The sequence below is a fragment of the Bos javanicus genome, chromosome 5 (genome assembly GCF_032452875.1).
Source record: "Bos javanicus breed banteng chromosome 5, ARS-OSU_banteng_1.0, whole genome shotgun sequence".
In the NCBI taxonomy this organism is placed as follows: domain Eukaryota; kingdom Metazoa; phylum Chordata; class Mammalia; order Artiodactyla; family Bovidae; genus Bos; species Bos javanicus.
In genome coordinates this window covers 91,003,160-91,025,693 of record NC_083872.1, presented here as the reverse complement: position 1 = coordinate 91,025,693, position 22,534 = coordinate 91,003,160, and the positions used below count along the sequence as shown (strand labels likewise).

At 36.5% G+C, this 22,534-nt stretch overlaps 1 protein-coding gene across 2 annotated transcripts in view; it reads left to right on the top strand.

Annotated features, from left to right (window-relative positions):
- The window catches only part of AEBP2 (AE binding protein 2), a 61,940-nt gene that overhangs the window by 14,675 nt on the left and 24,731 nt on the right, over positions 1-22,534 (top strand). For both annotated transcript variants that reach the window (XM_061417691.1, XM_061417692.1), the window contains exons 2-3: positions 8,122-8,329; positions 15,769-15,876. In XM_061417691.1, the coding sequence (XP_061273675.1) occupies positions 8,122-8,329; positions 15,769-15,876 (316 nt within the window). The remainder of the gene's footprint in view (positions 1-8,121; positions 8,330-15,768; positions 15,877-22,534) is intronic.

Genomic DNA, 22,534 nt, shown 5'->3' with positions numbered 1-22,534 from the left:
AGAAAATATGGTCTTTGTTTTAATTTAGTAAATTAATTAAAATCAATTTATTTGAATTAAAAATAAAAGATTATCTTAAATATTTTTTCTGTTTTTGAATTTTAATTTCTAGTAGTTTGATTACAGGTGTGGGGGAGACAGTAATCTTTGTAGTAGTGAGTGGCAGTTTTATTATGGATGAAAGGAGCATCATCTTTTAACCATATAATTTACCCTGTTATATGATTAGATAAGGAATTCCCTGTGTGTAGTTACGTTTACCTACAATATGATAAGTACTTTGAAAGCTAATTTCTGTCCAAAGTTTATTACCAATAACAAAATTAAACAAAGTTTATAATTTTTGTCCCTGTTTAAGTGTTCCTTAGAGTAATAGAATTTTTGTCTAACTCGTCACTTTCTTCAGTCCATATAGGGAACAATATTTCATTCTTAAAAAATTACATTTATAGAGTAAAAGTTAAAATTACAGAATATTTCTTTTGTAGTAATTCAGATACAGTCAATGAGCTGAAGACATCCTAAAGATTATGTATTTTCACTTATAGAACAAAAATAAAACAACCTTGATCCTTAGAGATTAAGGGGGTTCTTTTGTGTAACTTCCATGAGTAACTTCCAAATCTTGAACATAGTGGCTGGATGCCTTGATCATTCTGTTTTCCTCCTCCATTTTTATGACACTCGATCTGTATATAATAGAGCTCAGTGGTTTTTAACCTTTTAATATAAAAGTTAGTAGTTTGACAGTTTTGAGGTCTGTTGTTACAGATTTTTATTTGTAACCCCAATGCATAAGATATATTAAAATGGTGTTACTATTTTTTTGTAAGTTCAAAAATTTAACAATTTGTCAAGTCAATTAAAACAGGAAAGCTTTTTGAGATGAACTTAAATTTCATGTGAGGTTTGTGGGTGATACAAGTTTATGTCAGTTTTTAGCATCCAGTTTTTTTCTTTCTGTTTTGGCTGCATAGCTGTGAAAATGTGACTTGTGGACAAGGGCACTTTGTCTTTAGCCTGTATTTACACTTTAATTCTCCTGGCAGAGAGCTGGAATTGCTCGGGAGAAAGGGAATCGCCAGGAGAAAGAGAATTGCCAGTAGGGAAATCTTGTTTGGAAGACGCCATTAGTTAGTGGTTGGTCTTAGTAGTCTTTACTTCATATCACAAATACAACAGTGATCGGAATCTTAAGTTTAAACAATAAAAAATAGTTTCATGACAGCTCTTTGATTTGTTAGCAGCCACCTGGCTAGTCCTCTAGCAGGAGAGCATTCAGCAAGTAATTGGGTCTTGGGGAGACATTTAATTGGGTAAAACATAAAGTGTGTGATTCACAGACCTAACTTATCAGAGTGGACAAGTGGAGGCCTAAGTTAGGGTTGGAGAAGCACCAGTGCAGAGCTGCAGCTTTGCTAATCAATGTTACAGGAGATTCTGAAATTCTTATATTTTAGTTTTTTGATAACAAGAATAAAATACATTTGATTTCATGTTACACACTTACATATCATGTTATACATTTGCTATATATATCAAGTGTGTGTGTATATATATACATAATCATAATGACATCTCATCCTCAACCCTCTTGTAAAGTTACACATTTCAGTAGCCTAGAAAGAGGAGAAGGACCCAGATTTAATGAGGAAAATTCATACCCCAGATGAGTTTCCTCACAGATAACTGGAAAGAAGACCGCAGATAAGACTGCCCCCATCCATGTCACCTCAAACTGAATTTCAGACTCAGATTCTATTTAACCCTAGAATAAAATCAGGATATTCCAGGTCAGAAACATACTCTTTCCAGGCTATTTCAGAGAGACCTTGAAACTTTGCTTTAAATACAGTCTGGATCAGTGGTTCTCAAACATTTTGCTAAGGACCTCTTTGCTTTCTTAAGTATGGAGAAATACAAATTATATTTCAGTAAAGCTGTTAAATGGAGAAGGCAATGGCACCCCACTCCAGTACTCTTGCCTGGAAAATCCCATGGACGGAGGAGCCTGGTGGGCTGCAGTCCATGGGGTCGCTAAGAGTCAGACACGACTGAGCGACTTCACTTTCACGCATTGGAGAAGGACATGGCAACCCACTCCAGTGTTCTTGTCTGGATAATCCCAGGGACGGTGGAGCCTGGTGGGTTGCCGTCTGTGGGGTCGCACAGAGTCGGACACGACTGAGGCTGTTAAAAAGGTTATTGAAGAAACCAAAGAGCTTGTTTATGTAGATTACAGTTACCACTATTACAGGGTCAAAAATAAAAACTGAGAACATTAAAAACATAAAAAAATTTGTTAATTTTAAAATAAGCCAATTAAAAATAAGTTTTTTTAAATAAACTACTTTCCAGTTAAATTAGAAGAGTGACATTGTTTTATGCTTAATGTCTGGCTGAACAACTATTTCTTATGTCTGCTTCTGCATTCAGCCTGATGCAGTGAAGTGATTTAGTCGAGCCATATGAAGAAAATCTGGCTTCATGCAAATATTTAGTTGGAAAAAGAAGTATTTTAATAGACTTTTAAAGTTAATTGTGTGGCTATTTGATAATTTGCCAGAACTTAACAGTTTGTTTTTTAAGAGACTCTTTGCAGTGTAGAATCTGAAACCATGTCAATGAACTTCTCTTACTCCGTTACTTTAAGACCACTGTCTCATCCTTCTCCATAATGATAAGGTAGCATCCATTTATTTCTTCCTCTGCTCCTGTCTTCTCAGTATTGACAGCCTTATTGGCAGTGGTCATGTCTACCAAACATGTTTTTCTTGGAAGTAGTTTGAGTTATCAAAGAAGAGGCTATTATATGTATGTGTGAGTTGGCCCTTGAATTTCCAAAGGAACCCATTTTCATAAAATCCATGTAGTTGGTTACTCTAAATGTTAGAGTCTGATCTGCCAGATAGTTTCTTAACAGGGCCCATGGGAAAAAAAGGAAAAAGGGAATGTTGTTATGTTAAAAATAGCTTGTAGAAGTGAAGTGAAAGTTGCTCAGTCGTGTCCCGATTCTTTGCAACCCTGAACTGTAGCTCACCAGGCTCCTCTTTGCATGGGGATTCTTCAGGCAAGAATATTGAAGTGGGTTGCCATGCTCTCCTCCAGCTTATCTTCCCAAACCAGGGATCGAACCAAGGTCTCCCGCATTGCAGGCAGATTCTTTACCATCTGAGCCACCAGGGAAGCCCCAAAATGGCTTATGCCCTTCCCCAGATATTGCATAGGAATCTTTAGTAATGTGTGTGTGGTTTAACGTAAGGATTTTCGCTCGTCATGGTGTATGTGTGTTTGCTTTAGCTTACTCTTCTACAGTATGAGACAGTTCCTTAGTTGGGTCAGTCTCAGTTGGGTAATAATAATGAAAGAGATCTTTTAGAGTCTTGCTACTTAAAATGTTGTAGCAGCGTCATCAAGTAGGTTCTTGTTAAAATCACAGTATGTTGGATCTTACCCCAAACCCACTGAATCAGAATCTGCAGTTAATAAGATCACAGATGTTCATATACGTATTAGTTTGAAAAGCACTGCTTTAAGTTACTGAAACTATCTGAATAGAGTGAGTGCTTTTTCTGGCTCAGGTTTTCTTCCATATCCCAGGCTGCTTTTGTTCACATCTTATAGAATCAGTAAGTGTTCACTGGGAAGGAGAACTGACTGAATGAAAGATTTTAATACATGCTTAAACTTAGACATAAGATTGGGTGGAAGTAGAAAGTCAGTTTTTAGTTCTGATCATATTGTTATACAGTAGGAAGAAGGACACTGCTTTCTATGAAATCTGTATCTGTCCTGTCAAGATTATAAATTACTTAGGATTTGTCTCCTTTGCTCTCCTGTATTAAAACTGTTGTCTTTATCGGTCTTGAGACTGGAGGGAACCACTGATTCTGGGATGAATCTGGAACCAAAAGAGAGCCTGGAGATTTAGGATTGGACTCTTTCTAGCAGTTGGAGGTGCCAAGCAGGGGTCATGTGGCAGGACTCCACTTTGTCCTGTTGGGCAACGGGAGGCTTTGTGGGGATGCCACCCAGATGTAGAGTGTCTCTCAGTCTTTCAGGGCAGAGAACGTGCCCCTTAAGCTCCTGCACCATTGCATTTGCAGCTTGTTGCCAGTGGTAGACAGAGTTCATGTGCTTTAATACCTGCAATACGCTTTCCTTTCATGAGGATCTGCATCCACATGAAGTACTGGTTTTCAAATGAGTAATACTGCATGTGAGCAGTATTTTGCTATTGCTTAGTGTTCATGGCTATTTGGACTCAGAAGGCTCTCCTTCTGGGGTGAAGTTCATAAGCAAAACATGTTACGCACTGGGTAGATGGACTCTATTGCTAGTTGGATTTATTGCAAGGGTATGAGTCTCTTGACCTTGTTCTACTTTGTTCAATTTAAAGAAAATTAATTTGGTTTCACTTTCAGCTAATTTTGGACTTTCAAGTAAAAGCAATGGAGATACGTGGTTAAAATAAAACAGAAGTGTGTTTACAGTTAAAGTCTGTCTTGCTTCTCCCATCTGCCCCAGCACAGAAGCACTTTGTGTATCCTTGAAAAGAGGTTTGCCTTGAGGGGTGGCTGTATCTCCATGTCTGCCTCCACTTAGGTATGCAAAGTGGAACTGTACTACCCTGCACTTCTGTGGGGCTTTTTTTTTTTTTTTTTTTTTTTAACTTGGAGGTTGTACCATAGTAGGCCATTGAGATTTATCTCTTTTCTGAGGTTGTTTATAAATTGAGTGTGATGGATTGCTCATTTAACACTACTATTTATTTGCCTTTGGAGTTAATCAGTATGGTTTATGAAAGTATGAACTTTACAGGGGAAATGTTTTAAAATATATGAAGCAAGTGGCAAGGAAAATAGGTAACCATTTTGCTGTTAAGGGCCTCATGAAACTTGGAATTTCTGGGGCTCAAGTAAAAATTTGTATTTCAGTATAAACCATACTTATGGTTTATTCCTGCAGAAACAATATATACATAAAATTTCATATATTCAAGAGTTGATTCGCATTTAAGAGTTTTCTAGAGATTATGGAGTTTTAGAATAAAGGGTTAGAGCTGACGTTTAGAATCTGTAGATAGACTGGGAGATATTTAGCCAGATGAACTTAAATACATGAATATCCTTTAAAGAGAAATCTTGAGTCATTTTTCCTATCTTTTTAAAAATCTTTATTTATTTGGCTGTGCCATGTCTTAGTTGTGGCATTAGGGGATCTAGTCCACACATTGGGAGTGTGGACTCTTAACCACTGGACCACCAGGGAAGTTCCTATTTTTTGTATCTGAAGCATCCTAAAAACATTTTTGTTACCTTTGAAAAACGGATGCATTTGATTTTAGACAATGCTGCTGCTGCTAAGTCACTTCAGTCATGTCCAACTCTGTGTGACCCCAGAGACGGCAGCCCACCAGGCTCCCCGTCCCTGGGATTCTCCAGGCAAGAACACTGGAGTGGGTTGTCATTTCCTTCTCCAATGCATGAAAGTGAAAAGTGAAAGTGAAGTCGCTCAGTCGTGTCCCAACTCTTAGCGACGCCATGGACTGCAGCCTACCAGGCTCCTCCGTCCATGGGATTTTCCAGGCAAGAGTACTGGAGTGGGGTGGATTTTAGACAATATATAAGTAAAATTTCAGGTGTTCAAGAATTGATTCACATTTGAGAGTTTTCTAGAGATTTCACATTTAAGAGTTTTCTAGAGGTTACCGAGTTTTAGAATGAAGTGTTAGAGCTGAAATTTAGAATCTGTAGGTCGACTGGGAAATGGTTCAGGACTTCAGTTCAGTTTAGTAGCTCAGTTGTGTCTGACTCTTTGCGACCCCATGGACTGCCGCACTCCAGGTCTCCCTGTCCATCACCAACTCGTGGAGTTTACTCAGACTCATGTCCATTGAGTCGGTGATGCCATCCAACCATCTCATCCTCTGTCGTCCCCTTCTCTGCCTGCCCTCAATCTTTCTCAGCATCAGGGTCTTTTCAAATATGAAAAGTATCATGATACTTTCATCATGATAAAAAGTATCATGATACTTTTTCAAGTATCATGTTTGCAACCTGTGGATAATTGAGAAAGACAAAATTATATATAGCAAACAGGACAGTGTTATTATTGAGTTCAGATTTAATTATTTTTATTGAGGTATAGTTGATGGTACAATATTATATATTTTAGGTGTGCAGCATAGTGATTCATAATTTTTAAAGGTTATGAAGATATCCTCTGCCTGCCTTTTTTCTGTAGAAAAAACTTTAGCCAAAGAAAAAGTTTAATCACAAATGTGAAAATGTAGAAACAACGGAAAACAGAGAGCACCAAATAATGTAGTTTGTGTGCATAGTCAAGGACCTTTAGTTCCTTCTCAAGGGCTATAGGTAATCCTCTGAGCCATATCCTGTGAGCAGTCTTACAGATACTGAAACCCTCACCAGGTAGAGAAGTTAACTTATGTGATAACCAGACTGTAGCCATGACATAAGCTGCCACAGTTTTGACAACTGGCCTCAGGAAATGGAAACAAATGGACCCTCGAACTGAACTGAACTATACTTAAAACAATCGAGATGACTCTGATCAGACCACAGATGACCAATTTCTGTATGACTGTCAGAGCTGACTGTACTGTTTCTACAAGTAACCCCCTCCCTCAGCCTATAAAAGCTCTTGCCCACTGATGGTCATTGGAAGGTCTCGGCCCTTTGGACAGGTCCCCTCCCACTCCCGCCCCGCCCTACCCCACCCCCATCCAAAAGAAAGCAAACTTGACTTTCCACCAGCCTGGCCTCTTTAATGATTGCTTTTGAGCAGCAAGCAGAGCAGCTGGACCCCACTTTTGATTACAGTTATATTCCATTTATTAGTTATAAAATATTCCCTGTGTTGTATAGTATATGCTTGTTTCTCCTAGCCTGTTTATTTTATACACAGTGGCTTGTACCTTTTAATCCCTCCCCCTTGTCTTTACTTCCCCACTACCTGCTCCCTACTGGTAACCGTGAGTTTGTATCTAGTCTGTATCTGAGTTCAGGTTTAGATATACTTTTTTGTGTTTTTGAAATTTTCTATAATAAAAACTTAGTGGAATGGGGAAGCATGCCCCTTAAAAGTTAATGTGAATTGTGTAATTTACTGGTACTTAAATTAAGTACAGGCAGTTTTAGCTTTTAATAGGTTTGAGAGTCTGAAGCATTCTTACTGTTGGTCGTTCTGTGACTGATACTACTTCCATGTAATTTCTCTATTGAGAAGATACGAAGGAAGGAAATAAAGTGAATTGCTCTTAAGATGAAGGCAAAATGTGTTACATTTTTTATGATGTGAAATTCTTAACATTAAAAATTACTCACTTTTATTAATGACTTTTATTACTAGTATTTTTTGTAAATAAATTACTAGTATATAATACTTTGTTTATTAAATAAGAAGTAAGAGTTTGAGGTGCATAAGACTTTGAAAAAAATTGAGGGCCAACAAAGTACTTTTTGGACTTTGGTAAAATCAGAGAAACTTTTGCCCTTAGTTCTCTCTTTTGCTTTTTTATCAAGAGGGAAAATACAGCAAAATTTCCCAACTGCGTTGCGATGGAAAGAGGTAGGATGTGGTAGCAGTTGTATTGTCAGATTAGTGAATGGAAGAAAAGATTAACAAGTGATTTGCAACACTGTAAATATAATCTTTTGATTCTAAATTATTTGCAGCTGGAAACTTTATTATTTTATCATGCTTCTTAGGGAACTCTGGAAGGGGTAGAATGTGGTGAGCTCTGTGTGTGCGTGTGTGTGTGTGTGTTTGTGTGTGGTTTGGTTTGTTTTCTGTGGGGTATGGTGTTGGGGACTTCATGTCTGCCAAAAGTTGCTTAAATTATTCCATGGCTGGTTTGAGGTACTAGTTTTTTTTTGCCTTGATTTGCAATTTATTGCAAATAATATTTATTTGAAATTTAGTTTTAGAAATAATTATTTGAAACTAAGTAATTTTAAAGCATGTTGTTTTCTGGTGGAAAATATGGTTCGTATGCTTTATGCTTTAAGATTCAAGTTGTAATCTTAATTATTTATAAGATCATATTCATGTTAGTGAACTTCTAGGAATAACACAGCCTTTTTTCTTCTTTTGTAGCATAAGCAGTACTATAATGGATGTAGACAGCACAATTTCCAGTGGGCGTTCAACTCCAGCAATGATGAATGGACAAGGAAGCACTACTTCTTCAAGCAAAAATATTGCCTATAATTGTTGTTGGGACCAGTGCCAGGCTTGCTTCACCTCTAGTCCAGATCTGGCAGATCACATCCGTTCCATACATGTAGATGGTCAGCGAGGAGGGGTTGGTTTTGTCATTTCTTTTTTTCACTCCCTGTTTTCATTAGTTTTATTAATTTGTATTTTCTAGTTAGGCTTTTTTTTTTAAGTAATTTTAAAAAATTTTTATTTTTCAAATGTTTTATTTTTTCAAATGTTTTTTCCCTTTTATTTACTTTCCACATATTTGAATCAAATTAAATAGAACATATTATGTGTTGGATTTTAATTTACTCTTAGGTGTATTACTTTGAAGAAATTAGACTTTTTAAAATATGGTGGGAGTATTGTAATGAATACTGTGTATTTCAAGGTTCTGATGTTTCGAGTTGAAGGCTTTTAGGAATTGTCACTCTTAGGGATTTCCATTGTTAGAGTGGTCTTAAATTGTCCCTGATGCTGACATTAACTGGAGAAACTATTGGTATCAGGATTAGTATATACAATCCTGTTAAATGGCTATCTGTACTCATTATTTGTGACTATTGATCATCTTTCGCAGGTTTGTCAGAGCTCATTTAGTATTGACCTATAAACTTAGGAATCCATTTAGTCGTGTCAGTTCATATAATTTTTATTGAATAGTAAGTAAAGAGCTAAAGCAAATTAGGTAAGTCACAGCATAATGGGGCAAAATATTTGTAAAATTGATAGCATAATACATACTTTTCAACTTTATCTAGATTTTTGTCTTGAATAGTTAACCAGTCTTGGTATTTTTTTTAGAAATTCAATGTCACATTTTTAAGTACAGATAATTTATTAGGCCACACACTGTCTGTCAGTATGGTATAACTATTGAGATACACTGATACTAACATGATTAAAATCTTCTTAAGTAAGTGGGTAACTGTTTCCAAGGTAGTATTAATATTTAGATTGTATTACTGATCTTTTTTTTAAAAGCATGCAGCCATAACAGGGACTCCTAATATTTTTACCATTGGTATTGCATTTGAAATTTCTTTTTAAAAATATTTACTGTTATCACAATATGTTATAATGTTTCAGTAGTCTTTCAATTACTTAAACTTGTATAAGTGAACATTTGTCTCTTTATTAGATTTAATACATATGGAGTCTGGGTAGGTATCAGAGGGTGTATTAACATATTATTGACTGGGGGATTTTTGCAGAAACTTAACCTGTATGGTTGGCAATGTGTTAATGTAAGTGAATATTGAAACACTGTGGTCAGTAACATTTGGGTAACAAAAGACATCTCTGGTCAATAAGTTGCTAATGAACTCTGCCCATCATACGGTATTTTCACTGCATAACCCAGCTCAGTGGTTAAGCTGCTTTGGTAACAGTCTTTATTTCACCCTGTGTATATCCCTTGGCTTCTTGGTCATTACAGAGTTGCCTTTTGTACACCAGTGCTTGGAATCACTTGATAGATCACCAAGGCAGTCCTGTGAACCACGGCATGATGCTTTATAGTCACTTGACTTGGCAGCTACATGCCAGGCTCTGCAGGCATGGTCTCTTAGTAGTAATAGAAGACTTTCACATTTCTAAGTCTTGATCCTACAAGTTGAGTTGGCACACGGCCTTTATGAGAATGTTTTCAGCCTTTTACAGATTTGGAAAAATGGAGTTACAGACTGAATGTGTAATGTAATCACTGCACCTGCATGTATCTTACTGATATTACAGAGCCAGGCGTGAAGTTTTGGTATTTCTACTTTAAACATGTTGAAACGGAAACCCCCCATGTCATTTCTTGAATGCTTATTCATAAAATTACTTTATTACAAATAATAAGATTCTCTGGCTAATTTTAAGAGTAATTCTATTTTGACTTGAGAAAGGAGTTCTGATCTTTGAAGGACATTAGTTGCTAAACTACAGACTTAAAGGCTCAGCTAAATGAACAAAATACATTTCATTACATTCCCATTATTTTTGCATATCAGTCTTTGATGTATAGACTTAAGCTTTCAGAATGAGAGTTTGAATGAGAATTTGAAAACTTGATGTGTTGTGTGCTCAGTTGCTTCAGTCGTGTCCAATTCTCTGCAACCCCATGGAGTTGTCCAACTCTCTGCAACCCCATGGAGTGTAGCCTGCCCCAGGCTCCTCTGTCCATGAAATTCTCCAGGCAGGGCTACTGGAGTGGGTTGCCATGCCCTCTAGGAGATCTTTCTGACCCGGGGATTGAACCTACATCTGTGTCTTCTGCACTGCAGGCAGATTCTTTACCACTGAGCCACCAGAGAAGCCCAAAACTTAATTACTACTAGATAATTGAGGAAATCTCAATCTGGTTTGTGCTTTAAAATAGAGTAGTTATGTTATGGCCATACCACCCTGAACACGCCTGATTTCAGCTACAATTTAGTAGTTGTTAATTATTGTTTTTTTTTTTAAGTGACCTCTTTGAAGGGAAATTTTTTTAAAGTCATTTTAATTATTTTTAAGTGTGCACTTCAGTGGCATTTTTAAGTACATTCACATTGCTCTTCAATGACTACTATCCCTCTCCGTAACTCTTTCATTGTCCCAAACTGAAATCTACCTATTAAATAATACCTCCCTAATCCTCCCTTCTGCTAACCTCTAGTAACCATGGTCCTACTTTCTGTCTTTAAATTTGACTATTCTCACTCGCTCTCCTGTATAGTGGAAAACAGCTGATTTTGATGACATTTTTAAAGAGTTTTTAATTCTCTTCTTTCTATCCCAAATGTGAACTGTCACAGTGGAACAGAAACAAATGAGGAAAATTATTGGCAACTCTAGAGGATTTTATGTTTCTAATTACTGAAAGATGACAGTTCTTCTGGAGCAGTAAGGTAGCAAGATCTACATCCTGTATTAATTCCTGTTCTTTTTCTCATCCCACTCTGCTGTTCACCCTGGGAAAACAAAAACTATAACAGTTTAGTAACTTCTTTATGTACCTTAAGCTATTTATGTTGCTATGTCACCTGGACTTTAATTGTATTTATAGGCTGAAGGCAAGTGGAATTTTAAGGTTTCCTGACCTTTTCATATGTCAAAGTGGGTGGATACTTAATCCTGTAGTAAAAGTTAAGCTTATCATTTAAGCACCTTTTTTTTTTTTTTGGAATGTACCTTTTTTTTAAAAGTCATGAAAGTACTTTCTTTAAAAAATAAAGACAAGCAAGAAAAACTTAACCTTTTTTTGTTCAGTAAAACAGAATTGTGTTCTTGGGTTCATACTTCATGCATGACTGGATTTCAGAAACTAGACCGAGCTATTTTGCTAGTCAAATTTCAAAGGCCTGTGTCCTCTTATTACACACGTAAGTCTTGGTAGGAGGGGAACTTCATCTTGTAGGATTTCAGTGGTTCAGTAAGATCCATTAGTGTACTGTTTTTTTTTCCTTCCCCCTTGTCTTAACTATTTCTCACTTTAAAAACAGTTGCCAGAAGGAAATCTGTTTATCAGGGGTGCTCTTACACGTGTTATTTTTATTAAGTTTACTTTTGTGTATGTTCTTTGGTGCTCTTGAGGCAAGAGGGCCAGAGGGATATTTTGGGGGAGCTGATGACAGGGTATTACTATTTGGAGAGCTGAATGAGTTAACCTTGATGTTACATAAAATTAGGCTTGTAGACTCTCATGGTTACATTGAATGCTGCTAGGAAATGGGGTCAATCTTAGGAGGTCAGTTTGAGTTTTGATTGCCAATCTGATATTACTAGATTCTGAACATAACATGAAATTGGGCATATCTTTTGCAATAAATGAGGGATGTTTTTTCCTTGTATTGTGAGAGCTTACTGAATAGTTGTCCTCTGTTTATTAAATATCCTTTAACAGAGGAAATTGAAAATGTTAACACATTTAATGTGGCTAAAAATTACAGAATACAAAATTATAGCCTTCATTTTAGATCTTGAAAGAGTAGACTGATTAGAGACAAAATAATTAGACGTAAAAAACATTTACTTCTCTTTTATATGTTCACATTTTGTGAAAAATTGAACTAATTTTTTTCTAAGAGCTTAAAGGAACCCTGAGATCATCCATTCAACCCCTTCCTGACTTTATTTTAGATTGTCTGTCTCTTATTTAATATAAAATCTTTTTGTATCATTTTACTACAGAAGGAATCTAATTATTTAGTAAAAGTAGGCTTTTTTCACTCCCTTTGAGGATGTAAATTATATTGCTTACCAGCTCTATTTATAGAGTATTAGGCTGATTTTACTTTACCAGTAGTAACAGAATTTTCCTTATACATGCTTATTAGACTTTGTTAGGTTGCATTGTATTGTTTTGCAGTGAGTCTTAAAATTTACTTAATTTCTTGATGGATTCATTTATGCACTTCATGTATGATATGTTGGTAATCAGGTGTAAGTGCATTTATTTTTACTGTCACACAATCCATCATAGGTGTAGAACTTGTGTTGTTATTATTGTTTAGTCTCTTAGTTGTTTTTGACTCTCTTGTGACCCCGTAGACTGTAGCCCGCCACACTCCTCTGTCCATGGGATTTCCCAGGCGAGAATACTGGAGTAGGTTGCCATTTCCTTCTCCAGGGGATCATCCTAACCCCAGGGATTGAACTCAGGTCTCCCGCGTTGCAGGAGATTCTTAACCGTCTTAGCTACCAGGGAAGCCCATGCATACATTCAGGTAAATACTCTAGTTCAGGAAAATTGACCAAAGTAAGACTAGGACTACCCTTGGTTTGTACAAGCTTCTTCATTTTAGGCCTTTTGGAGGGGACCCCTGACGGTAAAGCTGACTTGTTCTGACAGTAATGGGCAAGGTTTTCTAGAGGAGTTCTGAACAGAAAGCCTAAGCTTCCCTCTAACATAGAAATTTTAGACCTCTTCATCTTCCAAGTTAGGTCATTATAAATCTGAAGCCGGTAGTAGAAAGATTCTTTTAATGGCCGTGTGCTGTTTTTTTCCTTGGACAGTCTGGCAGAAAAAAATGTGCAGCAGTCGTTTTGAGAAGGGACCTCCAGTGTCTAATATAAACCCAAGTTTTCTGTTAACTAGTCCTGAGAGAAAATATTATCTTGTATTTTCATTGTGTTCTGGACTTACAACAGGTGTGTGCTCATAGCATCTATTTGGTGACAAAGGAAATAGAGACTTAAATTAGTGGTTCTTTGAAGACTGTGTAGCTGCAAAATATGAAAGGGCTGGATAGATTTTAGGTTGTTTACTTTTGTTCTGTTTGTTATCTCTAATACAGCCTGTTTTAACTAAGCCAGTTTATCATGAAAGACTGGACTATGAACCTCAGTGGTCTAATTAACATAGTTATATCTTAATTCATTTTAAGATAGTTTAGAGGAACCATGTTAGATTTTGTTCTTGAATAATTCCATTCATATTGAATTCCTGTAATGTTTTCAGTGTTAATTTTTACAATGAGAAAGTTTCTAAAAATGGAGTATAAAAATGTTTTTCATATGTTGTGCATACAGAAAGTCTCAGGTCAAATACCCCTTTGTCAGATTTTGGACTGGACTTAAGGAAATTTAGCTTTTTAAAGATTTGTGGTTTTGGGGAATACTTGATAATGGATTTTTAGTGCCCATGTTGTGTATCAAGATTATCCTTATGCAAGTTTACTTATCCCCTTTCCCCTCAGAGTAGTTTTCAGGTATTAATATTCTACCCAAATATAGCTAAACATAGTTTGCTTTGATCTCTTTACACTTATCTCATTTCCTCTAAAATTCACTAGGTTGAAGGTTATGGTTTTTCTTTGAACCTGAAGGTGTTGGTGCCCTAATAGTGTTACTAGACATTATTCCATCTAGAAGGATAGACCGTACCTGTTCACCCTAGAGGCTGTTATCTGATGGAATCACATAGCCGGCAGTTGCCTCCTATTAGTGTTGGTTCAGAGGAAAAAGAATTAGAAATCAGACATGGTTGGTTCTCCCAACTGTAGCTATTGAGTAGGGACAGAATGTGAGTATTTATCTTGTTTCTTTGAGAGTAACTCAGCACAGGTGTTTCTTAAGTGTTATAACAATTCTTTACTGTTAAATTTTTTTTTTTTGCATAACTGAGATTAATTTTGTTCCCAAATACTTGCTTTAGGACATACCTGTTTGTGTATGACTTGTGAAAGCGTTTTTAAACCAGTCTGTTTATTACTTGGATTGAAAATTTAAGACAGTCTTTGTAGTCTTGAGTTAGGAAGTTGATAGGATTGATATCCACATATGATTATTAAACACTGAATTAGTCTTCACAGCATATTGGTGTACCTTTAAAGACTTCTCTACATTCATTAAAAAGTGGCTTTTAATTTTGGGAACTTTAGGAATCATTTTATAAACATGTACTAGGGTCAGGAATTTTTTTTTTTTAAAGAATTTTAAATATTCAGGAGGAAATGTGACATCATATCTGCTTAACTAAAAGAAACTAGCAAATGCTTTAAGCACATCAACAGCAATAACAGTGTTGTCTCGTTGTGAAATGGTTTTGAGTAAAAATTGATCTCTTATTTTAGACTGTTTTTCTAGATTTCTAAAAATGTTCCTTTAAACTTACTGTTTAGTGATTGTTTCCTCAGTCCTGTGTGTATCTTTGTTTTGTTCTATATGCAGTACATTATAATCTTCAAAGTGTGGCTCTATTTATAATTGTTGTAACCTTAGAAAAGAACAGAGCCCATAAATGGTTCTTTGAATGTAATGGTTACTGTAGGTTCATACTTCTTTTACCGATGATGGGGAGCAGTTTTCAGTTTGATAAAAATAGAATCAGTCAAAAAAAAATTGGTATCTCAGTGGTAGGAAGATGGTAAAAATCATGTTAGTTGTTAACCCAGTCATACTCAGCTGCCTGAACCCAAGAATGTGGGTCTATTATTATAGAGTAACTGCGGTCATAGCTTCTGCAACTATATTAATTTTAGCATTCTGTATTAGATTTTGCTTCATAATCAAGACAATTGGAAATCATTTTAAATAAAACAATATAAATATAAACATATTGGTATGCATTTGAGAATAGGAAATCAAGAGCAGCAAAGTTATAATTGGAAAATTTGTTCACTCATTTTTTTGAAGGTGAAACTATCAGTAACTACCAGTTGACTGTTTTGATTTATTGTCATCATTTCTTTATACCTTTATATATTCCTAATATTTACAGTTAGTACATGCTTGTTCCTTCATGCAGTAAACAAAAAAACTAAATTATGGTCCATCGTTCTAGTTCTTAGGACTATATTGTTAATATTTTGTATATTTTCTTCTGAATGGCTCATTGGGATTGGTATATCAGTTCCTTATTGAGGGAGTGGACAGCAGCCTTAAAGGGGAACGGTTAAAACTGTGCCTCATGTGGGAGGTTCAGAAAGTACCTACAGTAAGCATTTTGACTGACTGGTACATTCAATGTCTCTTTGTCAATTGAAGACTTGCAGCATGTTTACTTGAATTTACAGGGAATAAAAGTCCCTGTTGAAAAAGCGATGAAAATAATTATGGCCCTTCTGTTAACAGGTGTTTGTTTGCTTATGGAAAGGCTGTAAAGTATATAACACTCCATCAACCAGCCAGAGTTGGTTACAGAGGCACATGCTGACACACAGCGGAGACAAGCCTTTTAAGGTAAGTAAGTGTATATGAGTTATTTTTCTTAATTTCAGGTTGACATGTTTCTTAATAGGCATACTTTTGCCCTCCTAAAAATTTTTTAAAGAACCATTTGTTTTAATATTCCTGTAGATGCATGAGATTTTATAAAGTAGATGAAGGTAAAGATAATTTGATCTGACTTTTATAATTTAAAGACCAGAAAAAAGTCAGTGTGAAGGTAGGGTCTTGAAAACAGCTAGTAGGCAGAGTAGCACCTTGAATGGATGTCTTTAAAATTGCTTGGTTGTGGTTAGTACCTTGTACTCTAATTATGTTTTCTTAGTGTCATAGGTTTCAGCCTTTTTAATTAGCGAACAGTCCTGATTATTACATGAAAAAATTTTGAAATTGTGGAGAATTAAAGGATTTGATTTCTTTCCCTCACTTTGAGATCGTGTTACTAAGCTTAGTCATAAATTACTGTGTCAAATAGATGTATTTGGGGAATTCTGAGGAGTTTCATGTAAAAACCATTTTTTGTTTTATCCTCATAAAAAGTTAAAATATTTTGCTTTGTAACTATGGAAAGCATATATCATAGAGATGAAAAGTTTAGAAGTTTAGTATGGAAAGCATATATCATAGAGATGAAAAGTTTGTCTTTAAAGAAGTTTAGTAGTTGTTAAATACAGTGTCTACTGGTATGTATTAATAAGCACTGTTGTGCCAGAAACTCATTTTGGGTTTCATTAGAGGAGGAGGTAATTTGTGTGCAGTTTTTTTTTAATTACTTAATTTCCTTGAAAAAGACAATCATTAACAATTTTAAGAAATTATAAGAAATTATAAAGAAATTATAAAGACAATCATTAACAATTTTAAAAAATTATAAAGAAATTATAAAGAAAAATATTTGTATTCAGAAATTTTTCTACCTTTCTTATTTTCTCTCCCCTGAATATATAACTGTTCTTTTTAATTACTGGTGAATTCTTTATGGAACTACAAGTAGATTCATATGTAGTATCGTTATCCTTCCGCTTACACAATGTCTAATAAATATATACTCTCTGTATATTATTTTTTATAAACTTTATATTTTAGAGCAGTTTCAGTTTTACAGAAACATTACAAAGATTAGAGTTCCCTTATGTCCTGTACCGAGCTTCTCCCATTATCAGGAATTCTATTGTGTGTATGTGTACCTTGCTTGTGTAACATGCTTTGTAGTAGAGATCTTTTCATATCTGTTCATAAAGAATATTCTCTTTTTAACAGCTTCTTAGTATTCCATTGTGTGGCTATAGCAGTTCATTTAACCGGACTTGCATAGCTGCTTTGGTTGATTTCAGTCCTGTGCTGTTGCAAGTAGTGCTGCAGTGATGGATCTTTGAATATATGTCATTTTGTACATGTGTAATTATAAATGTAGGAAAAGTTCCCAAAATGATGAGAGTGGCTGGATCAAAAGCTATATAACCATTGATAATTTTAATAAATATTGCCACACTGCCTCGCTGGGGTTGTGCCTTTATCAGCAGTGTTAGAGTGTCTGCCTTCTTCACAGCTTTGTTAAGAGGGTTTTGTCAAACTTTTATATTTTTGCCAATCTAATAGATGAGAAATTGCATCCTGATGTAGTGGTTGTCCCATCAGTTGCGTCCCCCTCCTCCCCTTAATATTTATTTTGGTCTTCCCTGGTGGCTCAGTTGGTAAAGAATCCACCTGCGATGCAGGAGACCTGGGTTTTATCCCTGGGTTTGATCCCTGGGTTGAGAAGATCCCCTGGAGGAGGGCGTGGCAACCCCACGCCTGGAGAATCCCCAAGGACAGAGGAGCCTGGCGGGCTGCAGTCCATGAGGTGGGAAAGAGTCAGACTCAATTCAGCGACTAAGCCTAACACAGCATAGCACAGGATTGATTTATCTTTTTTTGACTACTCTGGGTCTTCCTTGCTGTGCATGGACTTTTTCTAGTTGCGGGAAGGTGCAGGGGTGGGGCTGCACATTGCTGCAGTGCTTGAGCTGCTCATGTGGCTTCTCTCGTGGAGCCCCGGCTCTAGAGCACAGGCTTAGTTGTTCCGCCGCATGTGGGCTCTTCCCAGCCCAGGAATAAAACCTTTGTCCCCTGCATTGGCAGGCATATTCTTAGCCACTAGACCACCAGGGAAGTTCCCAGCTTGTAGGATCTTAGTTCCCTGACCAAAGATTGAACCTGGGCCCCCAAAGTAAAAGCGCCAAATTCTAACCACTGCACTGCCAGGGAATTAATTCCCTCCCCTGATGTAGTTTTAATTTGATTTTCCTCTATTATCAGTGAAGTTGGGCATCTTTTCATATGTTTAACCATTTGGATTTCTTTTTCTTTATTCTCTTAAAAATAGTCTTATTGAGCTTTCTGTTGGCATGTGTGTCCTGTAATGTTAACCTCCTAGTCTTCCCTCTTCTCATACTGCAGGTTCTGGCCCTCGTGTGACCTGGGACAGTTTTTTGAACTTCCTGTCTGATTTGTAGCTGCTAATAGTGGTTACCTCATAGAACTGTACAGTATATAGTAAATGTAAGAGCTTATTGTTAAAAGTAAGAGAATCATTTACTTTACCATTGTGTTCCTTTCCATATATTTTTCTTTAAGGCAGCCATTCTTTTGCTGGTTGGTTATGATGTTCAAGTTAATTTCACAGTTCATAGAAATGGATTTTTTCCCGAAAATCTCTTTTTAGAAGCTGTAGAAGAGTCTCATTGAAGAGGGGGAAAGAAACTGTCTTTAAAAGACAGAAGTTAAAGGTTGTGATTTAGTGAGGCATTGTTCTGTAAATCGTAGGAACCATTTGAATCAAAAAAGCGTTTGTTGATGTTTGCATTACATAGCATAGTGCTGGGCATTTGGAAAGCAGGGTGAATAAGAATGGAGACCTCTGCCCTTTAGAGAACTTTTTTTCTTTAGGATTTTACAGATGTAAGTAGGTTTTAGTAATAAAATGTCTTCAGTTCAGTGCAGTTGTGACTCTGCGACCCCATGGACGCCAGGCTTCCCTGTCCATCACCAACTCCCGCAGCTTGCTGAAGCTCATGTCCATCAAGTCGGTGATGCCATCCAACCATCTCATCCACTGTCGTCCCCTTCTCCTGCCTTCAGTCTTTCCCAGCATCAAGAGTCTTTTCTAGTGAGTCATTTCTTTGCACCAGGTGGCCAGAGTATTGGAATTTCACCTGCAGCATCAGTCCTTTCAGTGAATATTCAGGACTGATTTCCTTTAGGATTGACTGGTCAGATCTCCTTGCAGTCCAAGGGACTGTCAAGAGTCTTCTCCAACACCACATTTCAAAAGCATCAATTCTTCGGCACTCAGCTTTCTTTGTAGTCCAACTCTCACATCCATACATGACTACTGGAAAAACCATAGCTTTGAGTAAACAGACGTTTGTTGGCAAAGTAATGTCTCTGCTTTTTTTAATACACTGTCTAGGTTTGTCATAGCTCTTCTTCCAAGGAGCAAGTGTCTTTTAATTTTGAGGCTGCTGTCACCATCTGCAGAGACTTTGGAGCCCTAGAAAATAAACAAATCACTGATTTGTTGTCATTCAGTTGCTAAGTCATCTCTGACTCTTTGCAGCCCCATGGACTGCAGCATGCTAGGCTCCTGTGTCCTCCACTATCTAATAAAATGTGAAGTGCCAATAAATGTCTGTCAAAAGGTTCTCTGGAAACATGGATTAGTGACCAATTAATGGGACTGGGAAAGAGGAGTAGAAGTTGAGTGGGAGTTGACTACAGAAAGGGGATCATGTGATTTGGAAAATTTTTTTTTTAGTTGTAACATATCACAGTGTACATTAAAGTGTTTAAAGTATACTTAAGTATTTCCTGTGTTTGTATGTACCTGTGTAACCACCATTCCGATGAGGAATATTTTCACTCCTTCCCCTAGACCAGATTATGATTTCTGTCATCTTGACTTAGTTGTATGAACTTTTGTGTCTGGCTGTTTTCACTCAACAGAATAACAGAGATTTGTCCTGTTGGAGGTTGTTACTCTTACCTAGTCTGAGTTGTGTCTGACTCCTTTGCGACCCCATAGAGTGTAGCCCACCAGCCCTTCTGTCCATGGGATTCTCCAGGTAAGAATAGTGCAGTGGGTTGCCATTTCCTTCTTCAGGGAATCTTCCTGACCCAGGGATTGAGCCCATGTCTTCTGCACTGCAGGCAAATTCTTTACCGCTGAGCCACCGGGGAAGTTCCCTGTGTACCAGTCATTTAAATAAATAGTTGCTGTGTAGTATTCCACTGTACAGTAAACCAGTTTATTCTTTCTCCTGCTGATGGGCAAGTTGGTTGTTTCTAGTCTTTGGCTGTTACTAATCAAGCTGTCTTAAACATACTCTTCCACATGTCTTCTGATGGCAGACATGTACTCATTTCTCTTGGTTGTATAGTTAGGAGTGGAATTACTGAGTCACAGATAAGTATATATTTAGCTCTAGAAACTACAGACTCTTTTCCAAATTGGTCATACATTTTATGTTCCCACCAGCAGTGAATGAGAGTTTTAGCTGCTCTAGATCTTGATATTTGCCTCTTATTAATTTTAGCCTCTCTAGTGTATTTAGTGGTATCCCATTGTGACTTTAGTTTTTACTTCCCTGCTGAGTAATGATAGGTTGAACACATTTTCAAAGGCTTTGGCTATCTGAATTTCCTCTTTTGGGTGAAGTGCCTATTCAAGCCCTTTTTTATTTTACTGAAAGATTTGTTCTTATTATTATATAAAATTTTATATGTATTTTGGATAGAAGTACTTTGACAGATATGTGTATTTGAACGCCAGTCTGTCTTTGGTTATCTTTTTTACCTTTTCCTAACAGGATTTTTTGAATAATAGTTTCTAGTTATAGTGAAGTCTAATCTGTCAATTTTTTTATGGTTAGCGTTTCTTGTATTGTGTTTAAAAAATCTTTGCCAATCCTCGGTATATGAAGACGAGGAGGATCTTACAGAGAAGAGTTTTGTCTTATAGTGATAGAAGGGATCATTTCAAGAGGTGTGTGTATATATATATCAGTTCAGTTCAGTCGCTCAGTCCTGTCCGACTCCTTGCAGTCCAAGGGGCTCTCAAGAGTCTCTCCAACACCACAGTTCAAAAGCATCAGTTCTTTGGCACTAGCTTTCTTTATAGTCCAACTCTCACATCCATACATGACTTTGACTAGATGGACCTTTGTTGGCAAAGTAGTGTCTCTGCTTTTTAGTATGCTGTCGAAGTTTATAATTTGCTTATCTCAATACTTAACAAGTATATAATTAAGTTGTTTTTAGTGTATTCATAGGTTTCTGCGAGTATCACTGCTACTTAAAGAAATACATGATTTTGAAAAAAAGACAAGCATAGAAGAGTAAGTGAACTATTTAAAGAATAACATGCAGTTTTATATATTCAGTGATACTTTATGGTGGCAATTTGAAATCGTTAAAAAAATTCTGACTAGTAAGCTTGGACTGTCTAGAAACTAAGTATAAAAGCAGTTGGTTGCAAAATGTTGTCTTTGCATACTTTTATTATCTTACTGTCTTTTAGTCTGGAATCCAGTTATTACAAGGAGTTACATTATTTATTTTATCTTTTATATTTACCATATGCTTCAAGCATTTGCCAAGGAATTCAATTTTATTCCTATCTTAAGCAGCCTTGATGTTGGCTGCTCTGGTTTGGTGGTTTGTGTGTGGGATAATTGATAGAATCATCTTGATGAAGGATTTTTAGAAATGTATACTGTGTTTACTGAAAACATTTTAAATTGTTAATTTTTTTTGTAAATTAATTTATTTAATTAGAGGCTGATTACTTTACAATATTGTGGTTTTTGCCATACCATCACATAAATTCAGCCAGGGGTGTACATGTGTCCCCCATCCTGAACCCCCTCCCACCTCCCTCCCCATTGTATCCCTCAGGGTCGTCCCAGAGCACCAGCCCTGAGTGCCCTATCTCATGCATCAAACCTGGACTGGTGATCTGTTTCACATATGGTAATATACATGTTTCAGTGCTATTCTTTCACATCATCCCACCCTTGCCTTCTCCCACAGAGTCCAAAAGTCTGTTCTTTACATCTGTGGCTCTTTTGCTGTCTTGCATATAGGGTCGTCGTTACCATCTTTCTAAATTCCATATATGTGTGTTATTATACTGTATTGGTATTTTTCTTTCTGACTTACTTCACTCTGTATAATAGGCTCCAGTTTCATCCACCTCATTAGAACTAATTCAAATACATTCTTTTTAATAGCTGCATAATATTCCATTGTGTATGTGTACTATAGCTTTCTTATCCATTGATTTCCCGACAGACATGTAGGTTGCTTCCATGTCCTAGCTATTGTAAACAGTGCTACGATGAACATTGGGGTACACGTGTCTCTTTCAATTCTGGTTAATTCTTTAGAATGAAGCCTGAAGGGAGAGAAGGGATGGAAGATAGGAAAAGAAAGGGCTAGTGTAGCGTTGCTGGCTACAGCAGACTGTGGCCATACACAGCCAACAAAGCTTTTTCTTAATTGCTAGTTGTTTCTTGCTCTTCTCCTGCACTCTGTCAGATGGAAATAAGTGTGTTAAAAAAGTCATGCTTGCTTCATTTTAAGGAATTTGATTTTGAAAAGTTTAAATAGTGTAAATATAATCTAACATCTATTA